Here is a 27,725-nt window from a genome sequence, read left to right on the forward strand (position 1 = left end):
ACTGTCGCCTGATTTTGGCTCAAATGTTGAAATTCTCTGGAATTCATATCAAGCAGTTGATGACACTGAATAAAGTGATACATAAACAGACAAAGAAGATAGCATTACATACAAAAAAAAAAAAAAAAAAAGTAATGACAAGATTTTTTACATGGGAGAACATGGATTGCTATAGTATTTATTAAAAATGATGCATTCAAACTATGGAACCCCAAGGTTTACTCTGAAAGAAGGAATTTTAAAGAAGCCTGGATAATCTGGGACAAGATAGCTGAAGAACCAACATTAACCACAACAGAATCATAATCCCCCGACCTGCAAGCTCACTCTTTTCAATAACATCCAGTTTTTCAACAAAACTCTAAAACTATAGCCGTACATCAATGAATAACAATATCATGAAACGAGCAAAAGCAAGGGTCCAGAGATTGGCAAGGATTGCAGCAGGAACTATGGCTAACAACAACTAAATAAAATCTCAGCAGAGCAACCCAGTTTCTCTCTCTTAGGACATCTAAAGAGAACATCTATGAGACAGTGTGAAGGGACTCTTAGAGATGAGTGATGTCATACACAAGCAGGCCTGTTGGAACCTAACATGGATAAGAAGAAGAAGACAGAACAAGTATTTCCCCCAAGCTTGCTCCATTGAAAGACCAAAAGACCAAACCAAAAGGTATGGCTATTTTTTTTTTTTAAATTAACTCTTTTAATCAAATTTGTATTCATGCAGAGCAGTGCTATCATTTTAGGTAATGCATACCTGTAAGTTAAAGTAGTATCTCTTAACTCTTATATTAGTGGTTAAATGTTGGTGTACTTAAGAATAAATGAACTAAACTAGCAAAAATTTTTAAACTTTTTTGAGAACGTTTTTTTTATGAAAATCCCAAACATGAGAGGTATCAGATCCTACAGCACTTAAGTTATCGTGCATGGGTTGGAAGTTGAGAAAGTGAAAGAAGATATTTGTTGACATTAGACTTAAACTTCTGTAAATCATAATTTTCAGGAAACACATATGAGGGAAGGTTGTTCCAGAAAACTTAAGTTGAATGAATAAATGAGGAAGAACAAAAGTTGGTTCTGTGGATTTGAAGTTGGACAGAAAAAGGATGTTGACTGATTGTGGCTTGTATTCAGACTGCTTTGGAAAAGAGAGCAGGAATTATAGAAGCCAATTCAAAAGAACAGTGCCAATGGATGTATCTATAGAAAAAGCATGCAGCAGAAAGAGAACATCTATGAGACAGAGTGTGAAGGGACTCTTAGAGATGAGTTATTAATTAGACTAACTGCCTTCTTTTGAATAGAATCTTGAAGCCTGAAAGAAGTTTTGGGAGCATCACCCCAGTTGTGGGAACAATATATCACGGTAGGGTAGATTTGCTATTTGTACAGAGTGAGCAGCTGTTTGGAAAAAAATTAATGCCAAGAGCAAAAGAGAAACCCAGCTTTTTAGATGCTGGAGAAGCAATAAGTATATATGTATATATTGGTTTATCATGTGAATCCTGAGATGTGCGCACACACACACACACGCATACATTTTTTTAGTTAGCATTAGTTAGGCATATGATACAAGAAAACAAGCTTATACAGTATCAGCCAAAAAAAAAAAAAAAAAAAAAAACCCTTTCCCATTTCATCCACCCATTCAATCTAAAAGTGTCTAGTTCTGCCTTGAATTTATTAGAGCTGTCAACTTCCACAACAGACGGAAGCTTCTTCCAGCAAGCAACCACCCGGTGGCTAAAGGCAAATTTTCGCACAGCTATTCTACAACTGTCTTTCCTCGATTTTATGCCCCCTCAGGTGCGTAATCTGAGAAAGAGAAAGAAACCAATCAGCCTTCAGCATGCTAAAAACATTGAAGACCTTTTACATCTCAATCAGATCATCTCGCAAGTGTCTCCAGACACTGAAATTTACAGAACTTAAGCCTTTCTTCATAAGAGAAACCCTTTGTTCCACTCACCAATCGCATTGCCCTCCTCTGTACTCATTCCAGCAGCTCAACATCCTTCCAAAAATGAGGTCCCCAGACCTGTATACAGTACCGAAGATGTGGCCTGACCATTGCCTCATATGAGGGGATAATCACCTCCTGCTAGCAAAATTCCTGTATATGATTGACAAGACACCATGAGCTACTCTTGCAGCCTGTATGCTGCTCAGAAAACTTCATATCTGACTGCACAATTACCCTCAGGTCATTTTCATTCTCCTATTCCCCGAGTGTAGTACTGTAGAGGTGGTATGTTACTTTGGGGTTACTTCTACCCATATGCAATACTTTACATTTGTCAATGTTAAATTTTAGTTGCCACCTCTCAGCCCACTGCTCAACTTTTCCAGGTCCTGTTGCAAAAGTGTACTGTCATTACTGTCAATAACAACCCTGAAAACCTTCGTATCATTGGCAAACTTGGAAATTAAGCCTGATATACTTTCATCAATATCATTGATAAATATAGAAAACAACAATGGGCACAATACCAAACCTTAGGGGACTCCACTAATAACATTTGTTTAGGAAGAGCAGCATCCATTGATTACCACTCTCTGTCTTCTCCCACTCAACTATCCTTTTATCCATTGTAGCAACTTGCCCTTAATGCCATACTGCTTCAGCTTATACAAGTCTTCCATGTGCAAAAGTATCAAAAGATTTCCTGAAATCCAAGTATATGATATCAAAATTATTTTTTGCATCCAGTTCCTTTGTGACCACATTGTAGTATCCAATCAAATTGGTCAGTCAAGGCTTCCCCTTAACAAACCCATACTGTGTCTAAACTATTACTGCAGTGATCCCGCATAACTTCTTTAACCAGTGATGCCAATATTTTCCCTGGAACAGAAGTTAAACTAACAGGGCTATATTATTTGCATCTCCCTTTGAACTCCCTTTGTGAATTGGGGATACATTTGCACATCTCCAGTCCACGGGGACTTCCCCTGAATCTAAGGATGCTCTCATAATTATGGCTATGGGTTTGCTTACTTCCCCCCGCTGCCTCCTTCAATATAACTGGATAGATTCCATCTGTCCCAGGTGTTTTTTTTTATGTTTAACTTCAACAATTTCTCCTCCACTTTGCTCTCAGTTATTACAAAATCATTAAGCACCCAGTTACAGTTTGATAAACTTTCAGCATTTTCCTCTCTTAATAATTCCTGATGTGTGAATGTAGATGCAAAATACTCATTTAGATTATCAGCTATCTGAGCAGGATCATCAACAGTCGAATGATTGATATCATGTGGATCAAACTGATTCATCCCTTCCTTCTAGAGAAGGAAAGAAGTCTTTGCATCCTTTTCCAAAGATTTCTCGTAAACTGCCTTCACTTGCCTAACTTCCTTTGTGACTTAATTACAGACTAGCTTATAACTATCATAGGCTTCTGTGTCACGTGATAATTTATATACATTCCATGCATTTTTCTTCTCTGCCACAAGTCTAATTAGTTCATCTGACATCCACTTAGGTCCAAACCTTGAACAGTATTTCTTGGTTGGTACGAAAAGCCTAGTAGCTTCCAATGTTAATTCCTTGAATACTTCTCATTTAGAATTTGCTGTTTGTAACATCATTGGTTGGTCCCACTGTATAGAATTTAAAAACTGTCTGAGACCACTGAAGTCACTTTTACAAAAGGAAAAACCCTTCCCTTTTTCCCAGATGGTAGTTACATCTTTGAGTAAATCCCACATCTCTGATCACTACCACCTAGTGGTTCCTTTCTCTGCAGTTTGTTATGCATGAATACAGGAACTCCCTGACTTATGGAAATTCGACTTTACGTAAGTTTTTGTTGGCCGGTGCAAAATTAAAAAAATCGTGGAAACGTATTTTGCATCCCATAGGAATAAATGGAGATATCGTGAAAATATAGTAATGTGAACCCAATAACACTTTTTTTTTTTTTTTTTTTCAGTAATTCATTCCAAGTCCTTGGATGCTGAAAATTTCGCTATATTACTAAGCTATTTAATTTCTAAAAGGTCTCATTTATAATGGAAAATGTACTACCCTTTCATAGTTATCATATGTTCCTATTTATAAGAATCAATTTTGAACACCTTTGTGATATTTTTCTAAAGCACGTTTCTGGAGGTCGCGACCAAAAAAACAATAAAAACAATTTGCAATTTCCAGTTTATTGAGCTGTTCTGTTAGTGTATCTAATTACAAATGGGTAGTAAACTTGATCTTATTGCATTTGCGATAATACCTATAACTGCAATTGTGTGGGATTTTACACTATTATGGTGAAATGTGTTCCCCTTCACTGAAATCTTCAATCATGTAAAAAAAAACAAATATTCAGAAACTTCTTTTCATTCCTATTTATGCATTACAATGATGAAGGGAAAGCGACCAATGAAAAGTGCAAGTGCTGGCAGTGCCAGGAAATGAAACAAAATTGATTTAGAAATGAAGATGAAAATGATTAAGAAGTACGAAGCAGGACAAAGTTTGTCATCTATTGCAAGGAAATTGAGTCTCGCTGCTTCAACAGTGAATACTATTTTAAAGGACAGTGCGTGCATAAAAGAACATGTCAAAGGATCGACGCACTTCAGATCAACACTGATCACACAACAGCGTTCAGGTGCTATATTGAAGATGGAACAGCTGTTAATAACACAGATGTAAAATCAAATTCAGAAGCGAGTGCCCCTGAGTCTAATGACCATTCAAGCAAAAGCAACAAGTATTTATAAAGATATTAAGGATAAGTACGGCAAACCCCAACCCAAGTTCGTGGCAAGCAACGGGTGGTTTAATAGGTTCCAGCACTGCCCTGGTTTCCACAACGTTCAAGTATGTGGTGAAGTTGCCAGTGCCAATTCTGCAGCTGCAGAAAAATTTTGTGATGTGTTGGAAAAAATTATTGATGAAGGTGGCTATTTGACGCAGCAAATTTTTATTGTTGACACGACTGCTCTGTATTGGAAAAAAAATGCCGGATCGAACATATATTGCCAAAGAGAAAAATACTATGCCAGGTTTCAACGCGTCAAAAGATAGGGCCATGTTCTTGCTTGGGGCTAATGCAGCAGGAGATTACAGATTAAAATCACTGCTTGTGTACGATTCTGGAAATCCTCATGCATTTAATATTGTAAGAATATTGTAAATATTCTTACAATATTTACCAAGCCATCAATAAACCCACCCTACCCGTGCATTTCCGATCGAATCAGAGAGCATGGATAACAATATCTCTCTTTGAAGATTGGTTTAAATGGCTTCATTCCTGAGGCTGAAAAATATTGTAAAGACAACAAAGTTCATTTCAAGGTTTTGCTTCTATTAGATAATGCTCCCAGACATCCTACACATCTAGATGATTTGAATTTGAACGTGAGAGTCATATTTGTACTGCCAAACATGATTTCACTCATCCAACCTATGGATCAGGGTGTTATTTCGAATTTAAAAGACATACTATTTATGCACAACATTTGCTCAGGCATTGTCTGCAGTAGATGATGAGAAAAATTTTACGTTAAGAAACTTTTGGAAATCTTACAATATTTACCAAGCCATCTTAAACAATAATAAGGCCTGGGCGGAAATTACTAAATGTTGTTTAAATGGCGCATGGAAGAAAATATGCCCATGGCACATAAAAGGCTTTGAAGGATTTGAAAAAGATGAATCATATGAAGAGGTTACAGATAAGATTGTAAAGATTGCAGAGCTACTTCAGTTGGAGGTTAATGCCAAAGAGGAGTTAATAGAAAAAGAAGAGAAGGAATTATCTAATGAGGAACTTATTGACTTGCAGGCAGCGATAGTGAAAGAAGAAACTGCTGACGAAGCTCAAGATGAACCAAATGAGGAGCCGAGGCGCTTCATCACCAGAGAGACGGCAATGGCAAGGTTTGAGATGGATCCTGACAGTGAATGATTCTTAAAAGTTAACAGAGGGGTCAATGATATGCTTGCCTGCTACAAAGAAATCTAGGATGAAAAGAAAAATGCCACCGTCCAGTCATCCATTAATATGTTCTTTGGTTGTTGTTGTTATTTGGTTTTTAGGAGCATTAGCAACTAAGGCTATATTGCTCCGGGGATATGCGGTGGTCATTCCCTGATCTTTCCGCATCCTCCGTATTTGGTGGTGATGGGCTCGAACCCTGGTCTAATCAAGAAGCGTGTGCTACGCACTGCTGCCCCTTCCCACCTGGCTACGGAGGCGCCATGTTCTTTGGTAAGGTTGAGCAGCCGACCCTTCTAAATCTCCACAGCCCTCAAACTCCGCAGCGCCATACTTATCAGCTGAAGACGTCGATTCTGGCAACGATGCCCGAGAGGTAAAACTTACTGACGTTATGCCTGTCTCCTCTCTTTTTTGTAATTTTATAATTTTGAATTTTTTTTAAATTGCGTGCTTTTCTAATTTTTCCTGCGCATGAAATAAAAAATTGAATAAATACAATAAATAATTCTATTTACATGTTCTTCGAACATTTCCTTTTTGATTCAATCAATTCAGCGAGCACAGTTGCAAGTGCTGCACAAGCATAGTGGAAACTGCGACTTAAATAAAATCTGACTTGCGTAGCTTTCCGTGGAACACAACTCTTATGTAAATCAGGGAGTTCCTGTAATCGCCGATGATAATCTGATCAAGAGTATTACTCTGGTTGCCTCTCAAACATGCTGCTGTAGAAAACAATCATCTAATAAATGCACAAGTCTTGCTAGTGTGTGAGTGACCAACCCAGAAACTCCAGTCCTATTAGGCTTACACTACCTGGATAGCATCAGAAAATATTCTTACACCTTTTCCATTTAAGTGTATCCAATCCCTGTAGAAGCAATCTTTCCTGTTAACAAGCACAGACCACACTGAAAAAAATTCTACCCCATGAGCATTGCACAATCTCTCTAGGGCCAAATTGATTGACAAAAGCATCCAGGCAAAATTGCAGACACTTTCAAATTTACCCATAAAGCATGAATTTTTTTCAATATTGACCAGTACTTGCTAAGCAAATCCTCAGATTTCCTACTCTTAATGTCATTAGTGTCAACATGTACAACAATATCACTCTTTGTGCCCTTAAAAGATTATTTCTGCTCTACAACGTCATCAACTTTTGTCCTTGGCAGACATATCCTGGTCCTATTCCACCGATCCTTTTTGCACAATATATTTCTTGTCTTCCTAACAATTGAGTCAATGGCAGTAACTAGCTCCTGTGGGACTAGTGCATTCTGCTTTGAATATTGCCACTGTGTTGCTTGGTGCACAAGAGAGAGTTCTGACATTAACTTGGGCAGCTCAAAGTTTGATGGGCTCCCCATTTTAATTCCTTTGAGGTCATCTACCTTACTCTTCAAACCTCTCATAGATGCCCATTAGAAAGCTGACCTGGTGCCTAATTCCTTGACGCTCTCTGCACCTAGTGCATACAAAGACATCCTCCTTGGCTAGATTGTGTCCTGTTCCAGAAAGTTCCGCAAACATTTCACAAGTTGCACATTTTTTTGGGCTGTGATGTGTTGGAGAATTGCCCTCCTCTGTTCTCCCCTGAGCCACAGCACTCCTGCTCCTTTGTGAGTGTTGCTTTGCTGCTCTAGTCTGGGTCATGATTTCCATTTAAATACAATTAAATTAATTAAAAATGAAAATTAATATGGTTAATAAATTTAATTGATTAACTGACAATACTACGCTAAGGTAATGCAGTGATATGTATTACGCTGTCTTGTTTTATGCTATACTTTACTTTATCAAGTTTGAGATATATGCTATCAAGTTATACTGTAATGATAACAATGTTAAATTAGTTATATCCGTAGCTAAATACAAAAGCTATATGCCCAACAAGTGATTAAAACCTTCAAACTACTCATTAATCACAATTAAAACCCTATTCTTCTGCACTACTGGTTACGTACAAAATTTGCACGAAAACACCGATATAATGCTGTTATAGCAGTAAGAGTAGAGATTCGTAACTTATAAAATCATTAGCTAAATTTAAAAAATATGTTATAGAACGCTACTAAGCCTATTTAATATATTTGTAAAATACAATTGAATATGCTAATTAATCAAGAATATGGTAAAAATTTCTAAAATCCTTATGCATTTGCAGGAGCTCAGAAAGTCTACAACTTTGCACTTATAGTCTCCAATTATCTATCAATCAAGGTCATTTTTTTAAGGTCATTATTTTTCAAGGTTATTTCAAGTATGTTTTAAATAATGTTCCTTTTATGTATGAATTGTCATGAAATAATCGAGTAAGTGTGCTGTCATCTCTTACGTGTATTTCAAAATAATTGAAGTCAGCTGTAATAGATGGCAACAGGAAAATAGTTTTTAAAATCAGAGGAGTAGGGGGATTGCACCTGTCAGACTGTTTTGTCTGGTTTACAATTACAAAAGCTGAAATTCCCTGGAATTCAGGACTTTTAGTTGATGTATTAAATCGATTACATGTATAAATAAAAGAAAATAACAATACAGTATACATCCAGTGACAAATTTTAATGACTAAAAATGGAGCTTTCAGGGTAAATGGACCCTTTCTTCAGCATTATAATGTATATATACAGATTCTAACAGAATATGGACATTAGAGATAAAAATTTAACAGATACAAGAGTTGTGCATGCTCTGGTGTGTACATGGCCGCGTGATTGAGCAGTTATATACAAGATTGGCATTCATTGTTGGTACATGCATGTGTGTGGGTTTGCTGTCAGTGTTTGTTGAGCTTCAAGACAGTTGATTCCAAGATAGGGTGTAGTCTCGTGCCCTTGCAGCAATTCAAGGTTCTTGAATTGCATGATATGTTTAACGATTCTAGCCAATGGCGGTGGTGGAAGTGTCGGGATTGGTCAATCACTTCTTAATCGCGTTTAGGGTTAAGGTCAAGGTGGGTCGACCAGCAATGTTCTGTGATTGCGGAGTGGTCAGTGTCACCAAGGTGAATCGATCTGTCATGCTCTGCAAGGCGGTCTTGAAGATGTCTTGAGCTCTCCCCTATATAGCAACTGTCACAATCTTTGCAAGTTATGTGGTATATCACTCTGCTACTCAAAAGAGGGGCGACTGGAGTTTTCACATTAGAAATCAGAGAACATAAGTTCTTACCAGGTAGTTGTACATATTTTATGTGGTATTTCAGGAGGATTTTCAAAATCCGGTCCGACATGCCCGGATAGTAGGGAATATAGGTAGTAGGCATATTGTCATGTGAGGACAATGGTCTCAGGCAGGTCGTAAGCTGTTGCACTTGTAGCAAACACTTGTCTAATATATGGGTTGGGGGAACCGCAATTGACCAGGTCAGTTTTTAATCTGGAAATCTTGGTGTGTCTAGCTTCCTCTGAGCTGGAATGGCTCCAAGCTCGGGAGAATAGAGCACAGGCAGTGCTGTTTATATGACAAGGGGCGTGGCCCATTCTGTAGTTAGTAAACTGCCCACACCACATTGGTTTATGGTATACTGAGGTTTCCAGGCGTGGGCCCACCCACTTTTCTAGAACATCTAAAAATGGAAGAGACTTGTTCACTTCTAGTTCTAAAATGAACTCGATGAATAGTGATAGAGAAATGAGGTACTCAAGCAGTGCTGTCACTGAACCACTTGGGATGACGGTGAAGATGTCATCGACGTATTTGTACCACACTGTAAGAGGTACAGGTGGGCTCAGGAATATCTGTTCCTCTAATTCTTCCATAGCGATGTTGGTAACGATGGAACCAACAGGGGCACCCATAGTTGTACCATGTACCTGCTTGTACAGAGAACTGCCGAAGGATATGACGCTGCCTGACAAGCATAGGTTAAGGGCAGTACAGATGTCCTCTGTGGATAGCGATGTTCTACTTGGTAGGTTTGAGCCATTCTCCAGAAGTCGCTTGGTGCAGTGAACTGCCTGTTGGACTGGAATCGATGTAAACAGAGACAACATTGAACGACACCATAATCTCGTTGTTAGGGATTGTAAATTCTTTAATTAGGTAAATAAATGCCTCGCTGTTGGTGCGATGTACTTAGACAGCTCATATGCGGGTGTGTTGCAGCAGGACCCAATAGGCCGAGAGGAATGCCTGGCTTGTGAACCTTAGGTAGGCCATAAAACTGCAGAAGTTGACAGCTTGTGGCATGAAATAGCCACTGAGTCAATGCAGGAATCTTCCCAGATTTGAACCATGCATAGACTAATTTGTTGACGTTTGACTCAAGGCATCCCAAGACCTCGATAGGCGGATCAGTCACAGTATAATTTTAAGTATTTTTCACCAACCGTATGTTGAAATAAAACGAAAGCCAAAATTTTGATAACTTTATAATTAAGCTTACAATAAATTACTATTTACAGTTTATATAAAACAAACAATTAAAATATCATAAAATACACTAAAATATACCAGGTTAAAAGCGATAAAATATTTGAAGCTTTCAAAGGCTCAGCCTTCTTTCTCAACAGTACGCTTTTTACTTTACAGTGCAACTTTAAATACCCGCAGGTTCACGGCACATGTCACATGATTTGATGGCATGTGCACTGTTCAGAACCGGAAGTGCGTCAAGTGGAAACGTTCATCCCCTCTAAGGATCACTGCCTCAAAGAGGAGATGGATATGCATACCCATCTCTATTAATATTGTTCTCAATGGAACTAATCCGCAAGCTCTCGAGCCACTTGTGGTCCCAAAACCTATGCGCCCGGTCAATGATAACTGCTTCGTCCGAGGAGATATGGTGCTGCTTCTCCCAAAAGTGTTCGGCCACGGCAGATTTTCCGTAGTCCGCATTCCTTATTGCCTTTGTGTGCTCCCCCAGATGATCCTTGAGACGCAGCTTTGTTTCCCCCACAATCCGGGCACTTAATGCTATAAACGACCCCACTGTCACAGGTTCGTAAACATCAGAGTCCTGTAGGAGAACGAGGGCTTTCTCCAGATACTCCAACTGGTCTAAAATGACAGTGCAACGTCCCTTGTCAGCGGAAAGCACGACAATGGTGTCTCTTCTGATGGAGGAAAGAGCAGCATGCTTTCGACAGTTGAAGTTGGAGTGGACAGGTCGTGTGTGCCGGAGAATGGAGGCCATTTTGAAGTGGATGTCATTAGCTTCTTCAGGTTGGTTGGTTATGCTTACCTCTATTCCCATGGCGATTTGTGTGATCGGTGGTCTCGATGGTAGGACAGCAAACTTCATCCCAGAGGTAAGAATGTTAAGCTGTTCAGTGGTTAATTGCTTTCTGCTCAAATTCAAAATGAAAGTAGCATTAATAGTGGGACAAGTGTTTGCTCTCGAAGAGTGGGCTTCTCTGGTTAAATTGATAAACTTCTGTTGTTGTCAGGAATTGTAAGCGTCAGAAACACAGTTAGCTTGGCGACAAAGAGTATGAATAAGGTTAGAAAATATCGTTGGTGAGATCCTATCTCTTAGTTCCTGCAAGAGTCTTGATTTGTTGAAGCTTGCTCTCTGAATTTTGGTGTGAAGGTGACTAATCCACACTTTCAACATTTGCAGGCTGAAGTTGAAGCAGGCACGGTCCATGCGAGCATTGTTAAGGGAGCCTTATAATGGAAGCCCTTGGGAATGATGCAGATGGATTTGCATCTATAAATTCTGTCTGTTCAGAGCTAGCAAAATGAAGGTCTTCTGAAGTTCAGCACAAGTATACGTTGTGGCCATAAAATGAACGTATAAGTGAAAAAGGGCTTGTGGTACTGGATTCCATGACTAAAAGAAAATAGCAGTATACATCCAGTGACAAATTTTAATGACTAAAAATGGAGCTTTCAGGGTAAACAGACCCTTTCTTCAGCATTATAACGTATACAGATTCTAACAGAATATGGACTTTAGAGATAAAAATTTAACAGATACAAGAGTTGTGCATGCTCTGGTGCATACATGGCCGTGTGATTGAGCATTTATATACTAGATTGGTGTTCACTGTTGGTACACGGACGTGTGGGTTTCTTGCCAGCATTTGTAATATCTTCTACGTCTGTATAAATAGACACAGAAGATATTAGTGCATAAAAAATAAGTGTAATAACTAGTTGGAATTTTTTAAAAATTCTGATGCGATTTTGATTTTTCACAATAATTTGCCTATTATTTTGGACAAACATGTTAAAATAAGAACAGGTTAATATTTAGAAGCATTTATGTACAAAGCTTTCATTTTTCGTGAAGAAACTGGATCTATAGAGCCAGCTGCTAGTAGAAAACATTTAGTCCAGAGCCCAGCTTTCATTGAACTCACTCCAGAAAAGGTATAATAAAAAAAAATTCTAACCGTTACAGTGTAGTATACCTTGCTGACACAACAGCTCACTAGTTATTAATGGTTAATATAAAAATTTATGGTTTTTAAAAGATGCTATAAAATTTTTATACACTAGAACGTTGGTTATCCAGAATAATATGAAAGGCTGATATTTTATTTTATTATTTTTTAAATTAATGGTAGTACAGTAAACTCTGGTTAGAGTGGTCACATTTGCAAATTAATTTTAATTATAATAAAAAAGATCGCTTTTACTACCTGTTTATAACATATTGTACAAACAAAAAGCCCAATAAACCGAATACTACAAATTGTTTTTATTGTTTTATGGTTATGACCTCTAGAATTTTCCTTCAGAAATGTGCTGTCACAGAGAGTACTGAGTTTTCTCGGAAACCATGAAACCATGAGTGATTCAAATTAGTTTATCTCCAGATTTGGTAAGAATAATATTGGCCCGAAACTGTGCAATTTATTATTTTTTTAAATATTTTACGGTAAAATGTGAATGATAATAAAACATGTAGTTTTAACACTGAAACAAAAAATGGAAATTATTAATAGAATTAGAAAAGGGGTGAAAATTTAGGATATCTCTCCAAAGAATTTAATGTGGGGACTTCAACGATTTACAACATCAAGAAAAATTCCAATGCTATAACAGAATTTGTTTCGATTATGGATAGTGGAGGAGGATCTAGTGGGAAAAAAATGCTGAAACCTCAAAATGCCACTTTAGACAGTGCACTTTTATTTTTTTGTTTTCTTCAGGGAGAAGTTTAGGTGTGTGAAAAAAGCATTGGATTTTAATCGAAAATAAGAGGTAATGAAGATTTTAAGGCAAGCACAGGTTGGCTGAAAAACTTTAATCTGAGACAAGGTATACACAAACTAAATATTCAATGCGAGAGACTTTCTGCAGACGAATCGGCAGCGTGTTCTTTTAAAAGTAAGTTTGCTTCAGTTATAGTAAATTATGAGAAAGAAAACATTTATAATGTTGATGAGACGAGCTTATTATGGAAAGCATTACTGAGAAAAATCCTAACCACTAAAAGAGAAATGCCTGCGGCAAGTTTTAAAATGAGAAAAGAGCGAGTTACAATTGCTACATGTGCAAATGCCACTGGGACGTACAGATTGTCTGCACTTGTTATCGGTAAGTCAAAGAAACAGAGATTTAAAAATCTTTCTAAATTTCCTGTTTTGCATAAAAATCATAAAAATGCCTGGATGGTTTTCCGAGATTGGTTTATAATTTTTTTTAAATTTAATTTAATCATAAGGTAAGATTAAATTTATTTAATCTTACCTTATGATTAACTTATTACCTTATGAACGGAAAATCTTCCGTTCGCTTATCCAGAAAATTTGACTATTCAGAAGAGGTCTGACATCAATTATTCTGGATAACTGATGCTCTACTGTACCAACATTATTAATAGTATCAAAACCCACCTCCCCCTCACAATTTTTCACACCGATTGATGAAAGTCATCTACCACCTGTGGTAGATGACTTTCATCAACCAGTGAAATACCACCACTTTGCTTATTGGAGGCTTGAAGTGGTGAAACCCATGTTTAGTTTCTAGCAAAGTTTCCGGCATCCCCCTCCCTCCATACTTTTCCTTCAACCCATGCACGGTACTAAGTACTATAGGTTTTGATACCTTTCGTGTTTGGGGTTTTCATAAAAAAAAAAAAAAAAGAAGCAGCAATATCTGTGATATGCTTATGCCAAGAAAGATTAGGGGCCAGGATAATCCCACTTCAAATATATGATCTTGTCCAGAAATCGTAATGTCATTGAAGATGAACATGGGAGCAGTAGACTTCTTTTTTGCGAGAAATAAGAAATGAAAGCTAGGGGACACTTGATTAGTTTTTTTTTTTTTTTTTTTTGGTTTTTAGGAGCATTAGCAACTAAGGCCATATTGCTCCGGGATATGCGGTGGTCATTCCCTGACCTTTCCGCATCCTCCATATTTGGTGGTGACGGGCTCTAACCCCTGTCTAATCAAGAAGCTGATTAGTTATGAAACAGAGCAATCTACCATCATCTGTAGGGACTGTTCAGAGAGAAAACTGGCTATTCAATTGTATAAGCAGACAGAAATCCATTAATTTAAGAGTTAGCAGCTGACAGACTTCTCTATTACTTTGGAAAGAGTATTGGTAAGTGCAATGGAATGGTAACTAGAAGGGAGGGATCTGTCATGCATTTTAAGAACTAGCTGGATATGAGTAAATTTCCATGTAGACAGAATAACAACAGTGAAATAAGAAAGTGTAAAAAAGGGAGAGAGAACAAGAACAAGCTCAGCAGCACAGGTTTTAGGAAGAGGCGGACAAATGCCATCAGGACCTGGAGCTTTCTTAGCAATAAGATTGTTCAGAACTTTTCATTGTTTTCTTTTGACATCCATCAGATCATGGGGGCAATGGGTGGAGTATATTGAGTATTAGTAGTGGGAAAAATGATGCAATGAAGCAGGCTTATATAGTCAGTCAAAAATGCACACACACACACCATGTTTCCATCCTGTCTAATACTTTGGGGGTGGGGGCATAAAAAAGAGAAGTGTCCAGATTAGGAAATCTCTGAAAAGGAATATCAGAGCAGACATATGCACAAATACCACCACCATGAAAGTGAAAGGAATCACAGAGCAAATAATTAGAACAACTGAGATGAGGATGAGTGGTGGTTGATTAACTGACAGTTGAGATTCTAAAATAAAAAAGAAGCACAAAGGGCTTGGCAAACTGTAGGTGGAAATAGAAATTGGAACCGAGACATACAAAATGATATTTTCCAAAAATCTTTATGTAGATAAACTGTTTCTATTTGTTTTTCTATTCATGGTGCACTGAGTTGATAAGATAAAAGTGGGATGGAGGGGATATGTATGAATTAATGAAATTTATGGATGTAGCATACATGCAGCAAGAATATAGCCAACTCCTTGACATAACAAGGATAACAGTGCCACCCATACCCACTACCTGGACTCCTGGTCAACAGCTGGCAAAGGAAGAGTATAGAGGTAGCAAAATGACACACTACAGTGGACCCCAGCTTTACGATATTAATCCGTTCTGGAGACACTATTGTATCGTGAAAATATTGTAATGTCAACCCAATAACACTGTTTTTTGGCAATTCACTCCAAGACCTTGGAAGTTGAAATTTTTGCTATATAACTAAGCTATTTTTCTCTCTAAAAGGTGATTTTTATAATGGAAATTGTACATGTTGATTAAAAAAATTGATTAAAACTAATATATTGATTAAAGCACAACACAAAAAATTACTTCAACTAAAGGATGCAAAAACAAAACACGTGGCAAACACATTTTACAAACACTGTTGTTGACTGAGAGGAAGGACCATGTGGTCTGGTCCAAAACAATCCTAACCCATCGTAAAGTGAAATAAGTAGGTGCTGGTTAACATGATCACTGGTTAGTGGAATCAGCTGCTTTAATTTCAAAAAACCAATTTAAATCATTAAAATGCACTACACTTCCATCATTATCATATGTTTGGTTTTAAGAATCAATTTCGAATGCTTTTGTAATATTTTTCTAAAGCACATTTCTAGAGGTCACAACCATAAAACAAAAACAATTTGCAGTTTTTCATTTACTGGGCTTTTCTGTCAGTGCTATCTATTATAAATGGGTGGTAAGCTTGATCTATTGCATTTGTGACAATACCGATAGCTGGAATTCTGTGGGTTTTTACATTATTATGGTGAAATGTGTTTCCTCTTCAATCATATTAAAAGCATAAATTTTTGGAATCTTCTCTTCATTCTTACCTTTTAAGCTTTGTAAACTTGTTATTCCATATCTCACTTGTGCTATTGTGTAAGTTGAAATTTGTGCATGCTGTGTTCTTTGTTATTGATTGCTTATCCTTTTTACTGTTTTAAATTTTACAAACTCCCCCCAAAAAAGAGTCAGTGAGCAGAAATATCAATTAGTATGTACATATTACAGTACTAATTAGGCTATGTACATAAGCATAAATTTATTTTTATTTTGCTAACCTGTGGAAAATATTCTTTCAATTTTCATGTATCATTTAATTTTGTTAATTGCTAATGTAATAAAGTGTTTGTCTTTGTGATTTTTACTTCTATAGCCTGTGGATAATATTCCTCCTATTTTCGCTTATTAGAATTGCCATTTAATAATTAAGAATTAAAATTCAATTCGCAAACATGATCACGGTAACTGGCACTTACCGCATATCGTACAGCAAATGGTATTTTATTATGGAGAGTCCATTGTAAAGTGATTTGATTGTACAGTGAACCAATTGTAAAGCAGGGGTCCACTATATTTTGATTTGATGCCTCCTAGAGATTCAGCAACAGGTTCAGTCCAGTGGACTATCTAGCAGCTAGCCTTTGAAAACTGTTTTAAAGCCATACCCTCAAAATATAGGGAATACTGGACCTTGCCATTAAGGCAGACATGGAGGATTTCATTGTCATGAAATGACCAGACTTTGCTGAAATTTGGTTCACTTGATTCAAAAGTGGGACTAATTTTATCAGTTCCATTACTTTTATAGACTCCTAGTAGCAGCTCCAGCTGTCATATTTGGAACCAGTGTCTGACAAGCTTCAGAGAACAAAAATTAGTAAAATGTACATATTTTCAATGTGATTTATTTTTTGATTTTTGGGACAATTAATAAACTGATACATTATTTTTTCACCATTAGCTTCTTATATCATATAAGACTAAAGTGGCTTGTTCAAGTTAATAAATAATATATACAGTGGATTCCGGTTATTTGGGCCACCGGTTAATTGGGGCAGCCGTTTATTTGGGGCAAATCTTAAAAAAATAGAAACCAATCGAGAAAATAGCCAGGATTTACTTCACTTAATTGGGACAGTATGCCGTTTAATTGGGGCAGGAGACCGCAGCACTGGAGATTACCCTACGATTGTCTCCGACGGAACCACGTGGTTCAGTCGAAATTCTGGAGGTCACAACCATAAAACAATTAGCAGTCACCTGTTTATTGAGCTTTTCTGTTAGTGAATCTATCATAAACGGACAGTAAACTCGATCTTACTGAATTTGCGATAATACCGACAGATGGAATTCTGTGGGTTATTATGGTAAAATGTGTTTGCACTTCCATGTAATCCTCAATCATATAAAAAAATTAATTTTCAGAATCTTCTCTTCATTCCTATTTTTAAAGCTTTGTAACTCGTTACTCCATTCTCACTTGCGCGTATCATGCTACTTACAATTTGTGTGTGCCGTGTTCTTTGTTATTGTTTGCTTATCTTTTTTCTGTTTTAAATTTTAACGCACACCCACAAATGTCAGTGACAGAAATGTCAACTAGTTAGTATGTACATATTACAGTACGCATTAATTATTCCGATTATCAAATATCATTTAATTTTTTAATTGGTAATGTAATAAAGGATAAATTTCTGCTTAATATATCTTTGTTTTTATAGCCTGTGGATAATATTCCTCCTATTTTCGCTAATTAGAATCGCAGTTTAAAAGAATTAAAATTCAATTCACAAACGTGATCACAATGACAGGCGCTTACTATACATCGTTTTTTTTTTTTTTTTTTTTTTTTGGTTTTTTTTTAGGAGCATTAGCAACTAAGGCCATATTGCTCCGGGATATGCGGTGGTCATTCCCTGACCTTTCCGCATCCTCCGTATTTGGTGGTGACAGGCTCGAACCCCGGTCTAATCAAGAAGCGTGTGCTACGCACTGCTGCTCCTTCCCACCTGGCTACGGAGGCGCCTACTATACATCGTATAGTGAACAGTACTTAACGTCGTAACGTGTTTGATTGTACAGTGCTTAACTTTTATCTTTACTTTTATAGCCTGTGGATAATATTCCTCCTATTTTCTCTAATTAGAATTGCTGTTTAATGGAATTAAAATTCAATTCTCAAACGTGATCACAATGACCGGCGCTTACTACACATCGTATAGTGAACAGTACTTTACTATGGTGAATTCGTCGTAACGTGTTTGATTGTACAGTGAACTAATTGTAAAGGGGGGAGGGGTACATTGTATTTTTAACTATTCACGTGAAACTTCGGATAATCGGGGCAGCCAATTAAATAACCGTAATGGACTGTATATACAGTCCATTCCGGTTATTTGGAACACATCGGGACTAGTGCATTTTGGCCCGATTAAGCAGCTGCCCCAATTATCCGAAGTTTCACATAAATAGTTAAAAATACAATGTACCCCCCTCTTTTCAATTGGTTCACTGTACAATCAAATCATGTTACGACAAACTCACCATAGTAAAGTACGATTCACTATACAATGTGTAGTAAGCGCCGGTCATTGTGATCACGTTTGTGAATTGAATTTTAATTCTATTAAACAGCGATTCTAATTAGCGAAAATAGGAGGAATATTATCCACAGGCTATAAAAACAAAGATATATTAAGCAGAAATTTATCCTTTATTACATTACCAATTAAAAAATTAAATGATAAGTGAAAATCGGAAGAATATACTTGATAATCGGAATAATTAATACATACTGTAATATTTACATACTAACTAGTTGACATTTCTGTCACTGACATTTGTGGGTGGGCGTTAAAATTTAAAACAGAAAAAAGATAAGCAATCAATAACAAAGAACACGACACACACAAATTGTAAGTAACATGATACGCGCAAGTGAGAATGGAGTAACGAGTTACAAAGCTTTAAAAATAGGAATGAAGAGAAGATTCTGAAAATTAATTTTTTTATATGATTGAGGATTACATGGAAGTGTAAACACATTCTACCATAATAACCCACAGAATTCCAGCTGTCGGTATTATCGCAAATTCAGTAAGATCAAGTTTACTGTCCGTTTATGATAGATTCACTAACAGAAAAGCCCAATAAACAGGTGAATGCTAATTGTTTTATGGTTGTGACCTCCAGAATTTCGACCGAACCACGTGGTACCGTCGGAGACAATCGTAGGGTAATCTCCAGTGCTGCGGTCTCCTGCCCCAGTTAAACGGCATGCTGTCCCAATTAAGCGAAGTAAACCCTGGCTATTTTCTCGATTGGTTTCTGTTTTTTAAGATTTGCCCCAAATAAACGGCTGCCCCGATTAACCGGTGGCCCAAATAACCGGAATCCACTGTATATATATATATATATATGTTTTAAAGGAAGCAACAGTTTAAGATATTATTAATAATAATAATAATGGATTATGGACCTGGGACACTGCTATATGCAGAAAGTACCCAATGACCATAATTGCTATATAAGTTAGTAGTCGTGAAGGGCAACGTGCTAACGCTACGGTACTAGTAACGCCTAATTATGGAGAACAAAGGGTGAATGGAACAGAAATCGCTATCACGGTGAACGAAGCAGAGAGCTAAGATAAAGGAGAAGTAAAAAAGAATAATAAGAATAACTTAGTGCTATTCATCCTGTGACCTCAGTGCCTTTTTCAAGGGCCAGCCACCGAAATCAAAGGAGGAAACGGCAATAAGTGGGTATAGTCTCTGTTTCTGACATAAAATACATGCCGCACGTGGTATACGTGAAAAGTAGGTAAAGTCAGTTAAAATAGTTTTTTTTAAATTTAATTTTAATTATGAGGCGTGCGTATATTTCATGGCTGACCCGACAGAGGCTGGAAGTAAAGAATAAAAAGCAAGAAATGGGATAACTTACTGGGGTCGTAGCGATCTGTACTGCTGTAGAGAAATAAAATGTTTAGACTGAATGTGGGCTATGGTATAAGCTGGCAACCCCTGGTGTAAGAAATCGGAAATTATTATTCCTTATTACTTCTCCTTTATCTTGGCTCCCTTCTTTGTTCACTTTGATAGCAATTTCTGTTCCGTTCACCCTTTGTTCTCCATAATTAGCGTGTGTTACTATTACCGTAGCATTAGCACATTGCCCTTCACGACCACTAACTTATATATATATATACAGTGGATTCCGGTTATTTGTGCCACCGGTTAATCGGGGCAGCAGTTTATTTGGAGCAAATCTTAAAAAAAAAAGAACCCAATCGAGAACACAGCCAGGATTTACTTCGCTTAATTGGGACAACATGCCGTTTAATCAGGGCAGGAAACCACAACACTGGAGATTACCCTATGATTGTCTCTAACTGTACCACGTGGTTCGGTCGGGTTTCTGGAGGTCAAAACCATAAAACAATAAAAACAATTAGCAGTCACCTGTTTATTGGGCTTTTCTGTCTGTTTATTGATAGATTGTGTTAGTGCAATCTATCATAAACGGATAGTAAACTCGATCTGATTGAATTTGCGATAGTACCGACAGCTGGAATTCTGTGGGTTATTATGGTGAAATGCGTTTACACTTCCATGAAATCTTCAATCATATAAAAAAATTAATTTTCAGAATCTTCTCTTTATTCCTATTTTTAAAGCTTCGTAACTTGTTACTCCGTTCTCACTTGCACGTATCGTATTACTTGCAATTTGTGTGTGCCGTGTTCTTTGTTATTGTTTGCTTATCTTTTTACTGTTTTAAATTTTAACCCCACCCACAAATGCCAGTGAACAGAAATGTCAACTAGATAGTATGTATGTATTAATTATGCCGATTATCACGTATATTCTGATTTTCACGTATCATTTAATTTTTTAATTGGTAATGTAATAAAGGGTAAATATGTGCTTAATATAACTTTACTTTTATAGCCTGTGGATAATATTCCTCCTATTTTTGCTAATTAGAATCGCTGTTTAATAGAATTAAAATTCAATTCACAAACGTGATCACAATGACTGGCGCTTACTACACATCCTATAGTGAATGGTACTTTACTGTGGTGAGTCCATCATAGCGTGATTTGATTGTAGAGTGAACCAATTGTAAAGAGGGGTGCATTGTATTTTTAACTATTTACGTGAAACTTCAGATAATCGGGGCAGCCACTTAATCAGGCCAAAATACACTAGTCCCGATGTGTCCCAATTAACCGGAATCGACTGTGTATATATATATATATATATATATATATATATATATATATATATATATACAGCCAATCCTCGTATAACACGTGTTTACACTACACAAATTCGATCGTACACGATTTATAAATAGGGGAACGATATCGTATATAACACGAACCGAATTCGCTTATGCACGATTCGCCTTTGTGTTTACAAGAAATGGCAGTCGAACGCGGAATCACCCCAACTGAATGCAACACGATAGGAATGAAGAGAAGATTCTGAAAATGTATTTGTTTTTTATATCAGTGAAGGGGAAACACATTTCACCATAACGTAAAAATCCACACAATTCTAGCTATCGGTATTATCGCAAATGCAATTAGATCAAGTTTACTACCAGTTTATTACAGATTCCACTAGCAGGAATGCAACTGGAAATTGTTTTATGGTAGTAACCCCCAGAAATATGCTTTAGTAAAATGTGAGCTAGTGAGCATAGTGTGTCTCTGCCTTTACGGTGTTGTTTATTCAGTTGCTACATGTGCGCAGCTTTGTTTATGTGTATCAAGCGTGCCTCCTCATTTTGTAATTGTGCTTTATTCCCTAAAAATGACTAAGGCGCATTTAGGGCTAGAGCCTCAAGCTGCAAACAAATTTGGACTATGTATATATAAAGTGCTTTAGCATCATAATATACAGCCATTTCTGAATAAAAAGAAAATTTTTAAGGCGGCATCATTTTAGGTTATATCTCATATTGAGAACACCTTCACAACGAGTTTATATATACATAGTCCAAATTTCTTCGCAGCTTGAGGCTCTAGCCCTAAATGCGCCTTAGTCTAAATACATCATACACCATCAGGCATCTCTCATATTGTGGAGTTATACTTCATAATTGTTTGCCATCATTGCATCACTTGGGTACCTACCCACTCACCGAAGAAGGGCCAAATAGCCCTGAAACGGTGCCATCTGGGTGGTGGTACCTATCTGAGAATAAGTAACATTAGTCTTCTCCTTAGGTGAAGCGTTACTTATTCGAAGTGGTGCAATATCACGGCAGCTCATTGTGAAGGTATTCACAATATAAGATATAACCTAAAATGATGCCACCTTAAAAATTTTCTGTTTATTCAGAAATGGCTGTGTATTATGATGCTAAAGCACTTTATATATACATAGTCCAAATTTGTTCGCAGCTTGAGGCTCTAGCTCTAAATGCGCCTTAGTCTAAATACATCATACACCATCAGGCATCTCTCATTTTGTGGAGTTATACTTCATAACTGTTTTTGCCATCATTGCATCACTTGGGTACCTACCCACTCACCAAAGAAGGGCCAAATAGCCCTGAAATGGCACCAGGAGGAGCCTGATGATGTCCGGAGTTTCCAAGAATAGGTAACAACAGCCTTCTCCACTGGGGAAGCGTTGCCTATTTGAGGAGTTTATGATTTTTAGAGTGGTGTGAGTTGAAGGAGTTACTGTCCCTTTCATTCTTCTACACTGTTTCTTTTCCTCTTCCACTCCTATTACTTTCCCTCTACCTTTTTGCTTTTCTAAGTCTAATAGGGACAAGTGGATAGTTGAGTTATTATCCCACACATATACAAAATAGCCCTGAAATGGTGCCGTCTGGGTGGTGGTACCTATCTGAGAATAAGTAACATTAGTCTTCTCCTTAGGTGAAGCGTTACTTATTCGAAGTAGTGCAATATCATGGCAACTCGTTGTGAAGGTATTCACAATATGAGATATAACCTAAAATGATGCCGCCTTAAAAATTTTCTGTTTATTCAGAAATGGCTGTGTATTATGATGCTAAAGCACTTTATATATACATAGTCCAAATTTGTTCGCAGCTTGAGGCTCTAGCCCTAAATGCACCTTAGTCTAAATACATCATACACCATCAGGCATCTCTCATATTGTGGAGTTATACTTCATAACTGTTTTTGCCATCATTGCATCACTTGGGTACCTACCCACTCACTGAAGAAGGGCCAAATAGCCCTGAAACGGTGCCGTCTGGGTGGTGGTACCTATCTGAGAATAAGTAACATTAGTCTTCTCCTTAGGTGAAGCATTACTTATTTGAAGTAGTGCAATATCACGGCAACTCGTTGTGAAGGTATTCACAATATGAGATATAACCTAAAAATGAGTAAAATTCTTAAAAAGTGTGAAAAGGAAGCGTCCTGGTGAAGACACTACAGATTCAGAGAGGAAAAGAAAAGCAATATTGATAAACAGAGGTGGACTGGGTCAAAAATTCTTACCCGGGAAAATTTGTAGTGGCCTCATACTAGCGTTTATGGCCAAAATCACACCGGCCTCTGGCCCACCGGGGAAACCCTGGTGGGCCAGAGGCCGGTGTGATTACTGGTGCGGTAAGGCTTATGGCCAGTCCGCCTCTGTCGATAGAGAAAAAATATGAAATTGTGAAACGCTTTGGGCGAAATGAAAGACCATGTGATATTGCATGTGCTACAGCCCTAAATGAGGCAACGCCAAGATTACAAAGAATGCAGAGAAAATAAAAACTTTCATAGCAGGAACAACTCAAAGTGTAATTAAAATCCACTAGATTAAGACATCTGTTTTCTGTTTCGATAGAAAATCAAACAAAAAAACAAGTTTGCTTATGATAGAAGCAAAAGCATTAGCAATATTTCTTACGATAATTTATTGTGGTTGGTAATGTTTTGGTTACAAATGTGTGTTCAATCTTGGGTGGTCGGCACCTAACCCCTATTTTTCCCATAGGGCCTGTTGTTTATATTGCACGAGGGTTTCTAGGAACACAACTATCGTGCTATACGAGGACTGACTGTATATATATTAGAAACTACGAATAAATAAAAACCAGAAAGCAAACATCAGTGGCAGTATTTAATATGCACTATCCAACACATGCTGCTAAAATAGCTTAATTAATAGGAAGATAAATAAAACATTTACCAGTAATATGGCAAACCCATGAAGCAAAAAATAATAAAAATAAAACCATACAAAATAAAACAGAAAAAAAGGGGGATCAAGACACAGGGTAGGGAAAAAGGAACACTCCTAAAATAATTTAGAAAAGCCAAAAATACGATACAAAATAAACAGAATATGCCAATTAATTAAAATTTAGCAGAGCCCCTGATGATAGAAGCAGTTCCAAATTATGTGAAATATCACTAGAAATGGAGAGTGACTACTAAACTTGACCAACAAAATAAGAATAAATAAATAAAATAGATTGACCATTGTCTCATCTTGACAGAGGACACAAGGTCTGCCTTTCAAACATTAGACAAATCCATGTATCATCGAACCGATTCACATCGGAATGAAGATTTAATGGATTTGAATAATGGTGGTCCTTATGCTGTGAAAAATTATAACGGAACAGATTGTAGCACTCACATGGAAACGCCATACCACTCAAAAAGTCACAGTTAAATTAAAATATGTATATACAAAAAACTAAGCTATAGATGGCAGTATTAGGCAGCATTAGCAGTCTCAATACTAACCATATAATAGATTAACAACTATGAATAAATATAAACCAAAAAAATAAAAAAATAAAAAGAAAATTAATACTGCAAACATCAGTGGCAGCAAAAATAATTAATAGGAAAATAAATTCACTGTTAATTTAGAATATATAAGGAAAAAATTAGGCTATAGATGACAGTATGAGTGCAGCATTAGCTTATCCTCTCAGTATTAACCAAGTAACAGGGATTAGAAACTATGAATAAATATAAACCAGAAAGCAAACATGAATGGCAACATTTAATATGCACAACCCACCATGTACTGCTAAAAATAGTTTAATTAATGGAAAAATAAAACGTTTACCAGTAATATGCTGAATCAGTAGATCAAAAAATAATAAAACAGAAAAAGGGAGATGAGGGATCAAGATACAGGGTACTACAGAAGAAACGCTCCTAAATAATTTGGAAAAGCCAAAAACATGATATCAAATAATTAAAATTTTAGAATAAGTTAATTAATTAAAATTTAGATAGCACTAGTTCTAAATTATGTGAAATTACTAGAGACAAAGACTGACTTATAATTTTTCACTGCTGCCACCGATGTTTGCGGTATTAATTTTCTTTTAATTTTTTTTTTCTGGTTTATATTTATTCATTTTTAATCTATAATATGGTTAGTACTAAGATGATATGCTAATACTGTAATCTATAGCCTAGTTTTTTGTATATATTCTAATTTAACAGTGACTTTGTCAGTGGTATGGTGTTGCCACATAAGTGCTAGGATTTGTTCTATTATAATTTTTCACTGTATAAGGGCTACCATTATTCAAATCTATTGCATCTGTGGTCCAATCTGTGTAATGGTAGTAGATTTGTAGTAGATCACTTGATCTGACTTTTTAAAATTAATAAATAAAAATGGATAGACATATGTCATCACATATTTTTGACAGATGATGGTAGATATATGAAAAATCAAAGCATTGTTAAGAAAATCACAATTTGCCTGAATGCTACATACAAATAAATGAAACTTTCCCAAAGAGAAGTATAATGATGTTATTTATTGTAATCAGATGCTCCTATCCTCTCCAGACAGCTGTTTTTTACTTACTGGCACCTCACTGGTGAGAAAGTGGACACCCATGGGACAATATGAAAAATTCTGAGTTTACAAACTTTTTTCATTTTTTTTTCAAACACAAGTTTCCTAATTAGCTACTCAAATTATATTAAAATATCTGTTATCATATTTATAGATATATATATATAAAAATAAAAACAGGGTTAGTTACCTAATGGCCACATAACAGAGCTACATACAGATATGCTATCAGCACTAGAATAGTCACTGGGCTGATTGAGAATAAGTTCCATGGAGGCACGAACATTATTTAAATCATCATCATCAAATTCATCATCTCCCTCAGAATTAATTATTTCTTCAACTCCTTCAGAATTGGTTATTTCTTCCAGTTCTTCCTCTGCTTCACTGTTATTCCAATCTTCAGTAAGAGTTGAATCTAAATCCTACATATAAAAACAGTCATCATTCAATATGCACACACACTGACGTAATTTAAAAATTTATAAAATCTAATTCCCATTAATGATTATATTATTATGTTAACTATTTAAATTTTTTATTACATTACTCAGAACTTCACATATATAAAATTAGTCAAGAAAAATCTTTACATCAAAAGTTAAACCTATGATTTTTGGCTGGGGAGGGGAAGAGGTACCAAGTACAAATAAACCTCATTACGATTGTCAAATTACAAGTATAATGAAACTCATTATGATTGTCAAATTACAAGTATAATGAAACTCTTTCTGATACTATCAGGTTAACTGATGATTAAATAAATTTCTCTTGAACCCTACTTCTATAACACTTTTTTCTTCAAGAAACTAATGTCTCAAAAACAAAAAAATAAAATAAAATAAACCCCAATAGCCATTAGATATTTTCAGAAACAATGATAAGATATACACATAAAAATATGAAATATAGATAACTGGTCTAATTTCCTATACCTCCTGAAAACTGGTGCAGTTTTCAGGAGAAATTATGAAAGCAGATGTGAACCTGCACCATACTGTTCCTTTCTCATGATAAAGAAACAGTAGTCATAATTGACCAGTTTATTGCATTAACAGTTATGCAAAGTTATTCAAGAAAATAAAATAGGGGTTCATCAAACCACAAAATGCAATTAGTCATTTTTAGTTACAATCAAGTTGGCGATATATGTAAGAAATTCAGGACTTTTGAACTGAATGGCAACAATTCTTGAACTGTTCTGAACTTATAAGGGTGCAGTTTCAGGATTCAGGATGTTTGCTGCTGAGTATAGTTGTCTTTGGTATATGTAAATGTCTCGACACCTCTCTTCTATGGGTGAAGTTTGGCTAATCTTAGCAACAGTTTCTACCCATATCAGGGACAGCCTTTTCGAAATAGATATCAATGCCTTCAGGAACTGAACTGAGCAAGGAACTTTACTTTTTTTCATTTACTGTTCTCTAATGCATGCTTTGAATGCAGCTGTAGAATTATTACCTTTGATACCAAAGACACAGAATTACACTGTCATCTTCTGATTCCCCTCTGTAAATTGGGAATACATCTGCAGTCCATAGGGACCTTTCCTGATCCCAGGATGCCGTCATAATTATGCCCCCTAATAAATCCATTGTGATTACAGTATACTGCATTCCTGTCTAGATGATCCTGCATTAATTCTTTAACCCAGCGACTCTTATTTTCTCGGGAAACACACGTTAAAGCTAATGGGTCTGTAATTATCTGTGTCACCTTTAGATCCCCTTTGTGAATTGGGGATACATTTGCACATCTCCAGTCCATAGGGACCTCCTTTGAATCCAAGGATGCCCTCATAATTATGGCTAAGGGTTTGCTTACCTCCTT

At 36.5% G+C, this 27,725-nt stretch overlaps 1 protein-coding gene across 1 annotated transcript in view; it reads right to left on the bottom strand.

Annotated features, from left to right (window-relative positions):
- Positions 1–27,725, bottom strand: part of LOC150078919 (uncharacterized) — a 72,301-nt gene that overhangs the window by 36,875 nt on the left and 7,701 nt on the right. The window contains exon 2 of the mRNA XM_090382408.1: positions 26,086–26,320. Within this exon, the coding sequence (XP_090238534.1) occupies positions 26,086–26,320 (235 nt within the window). The remainder of the gene's footprint in view (positions 1–26,085; positions 26,321–27,725) is intronic.

The sequence above is a fragment of the Mastigoproctus giganteus genome, chromosome 10, assembly GCF_048544385.1.
Source record: "Mastigoproctus giganteus isolate SK-2022 chromosome 10, ASM4854438v1, whole genome shotgun sequence".
Classification (NCBI taxonomy): Eukaryota; Metazoa; Arthropoda; class Arachnida; order Uropygi; family Thelyphonidae; genus Mastigoproctus; species Mastigoproctus giganteus.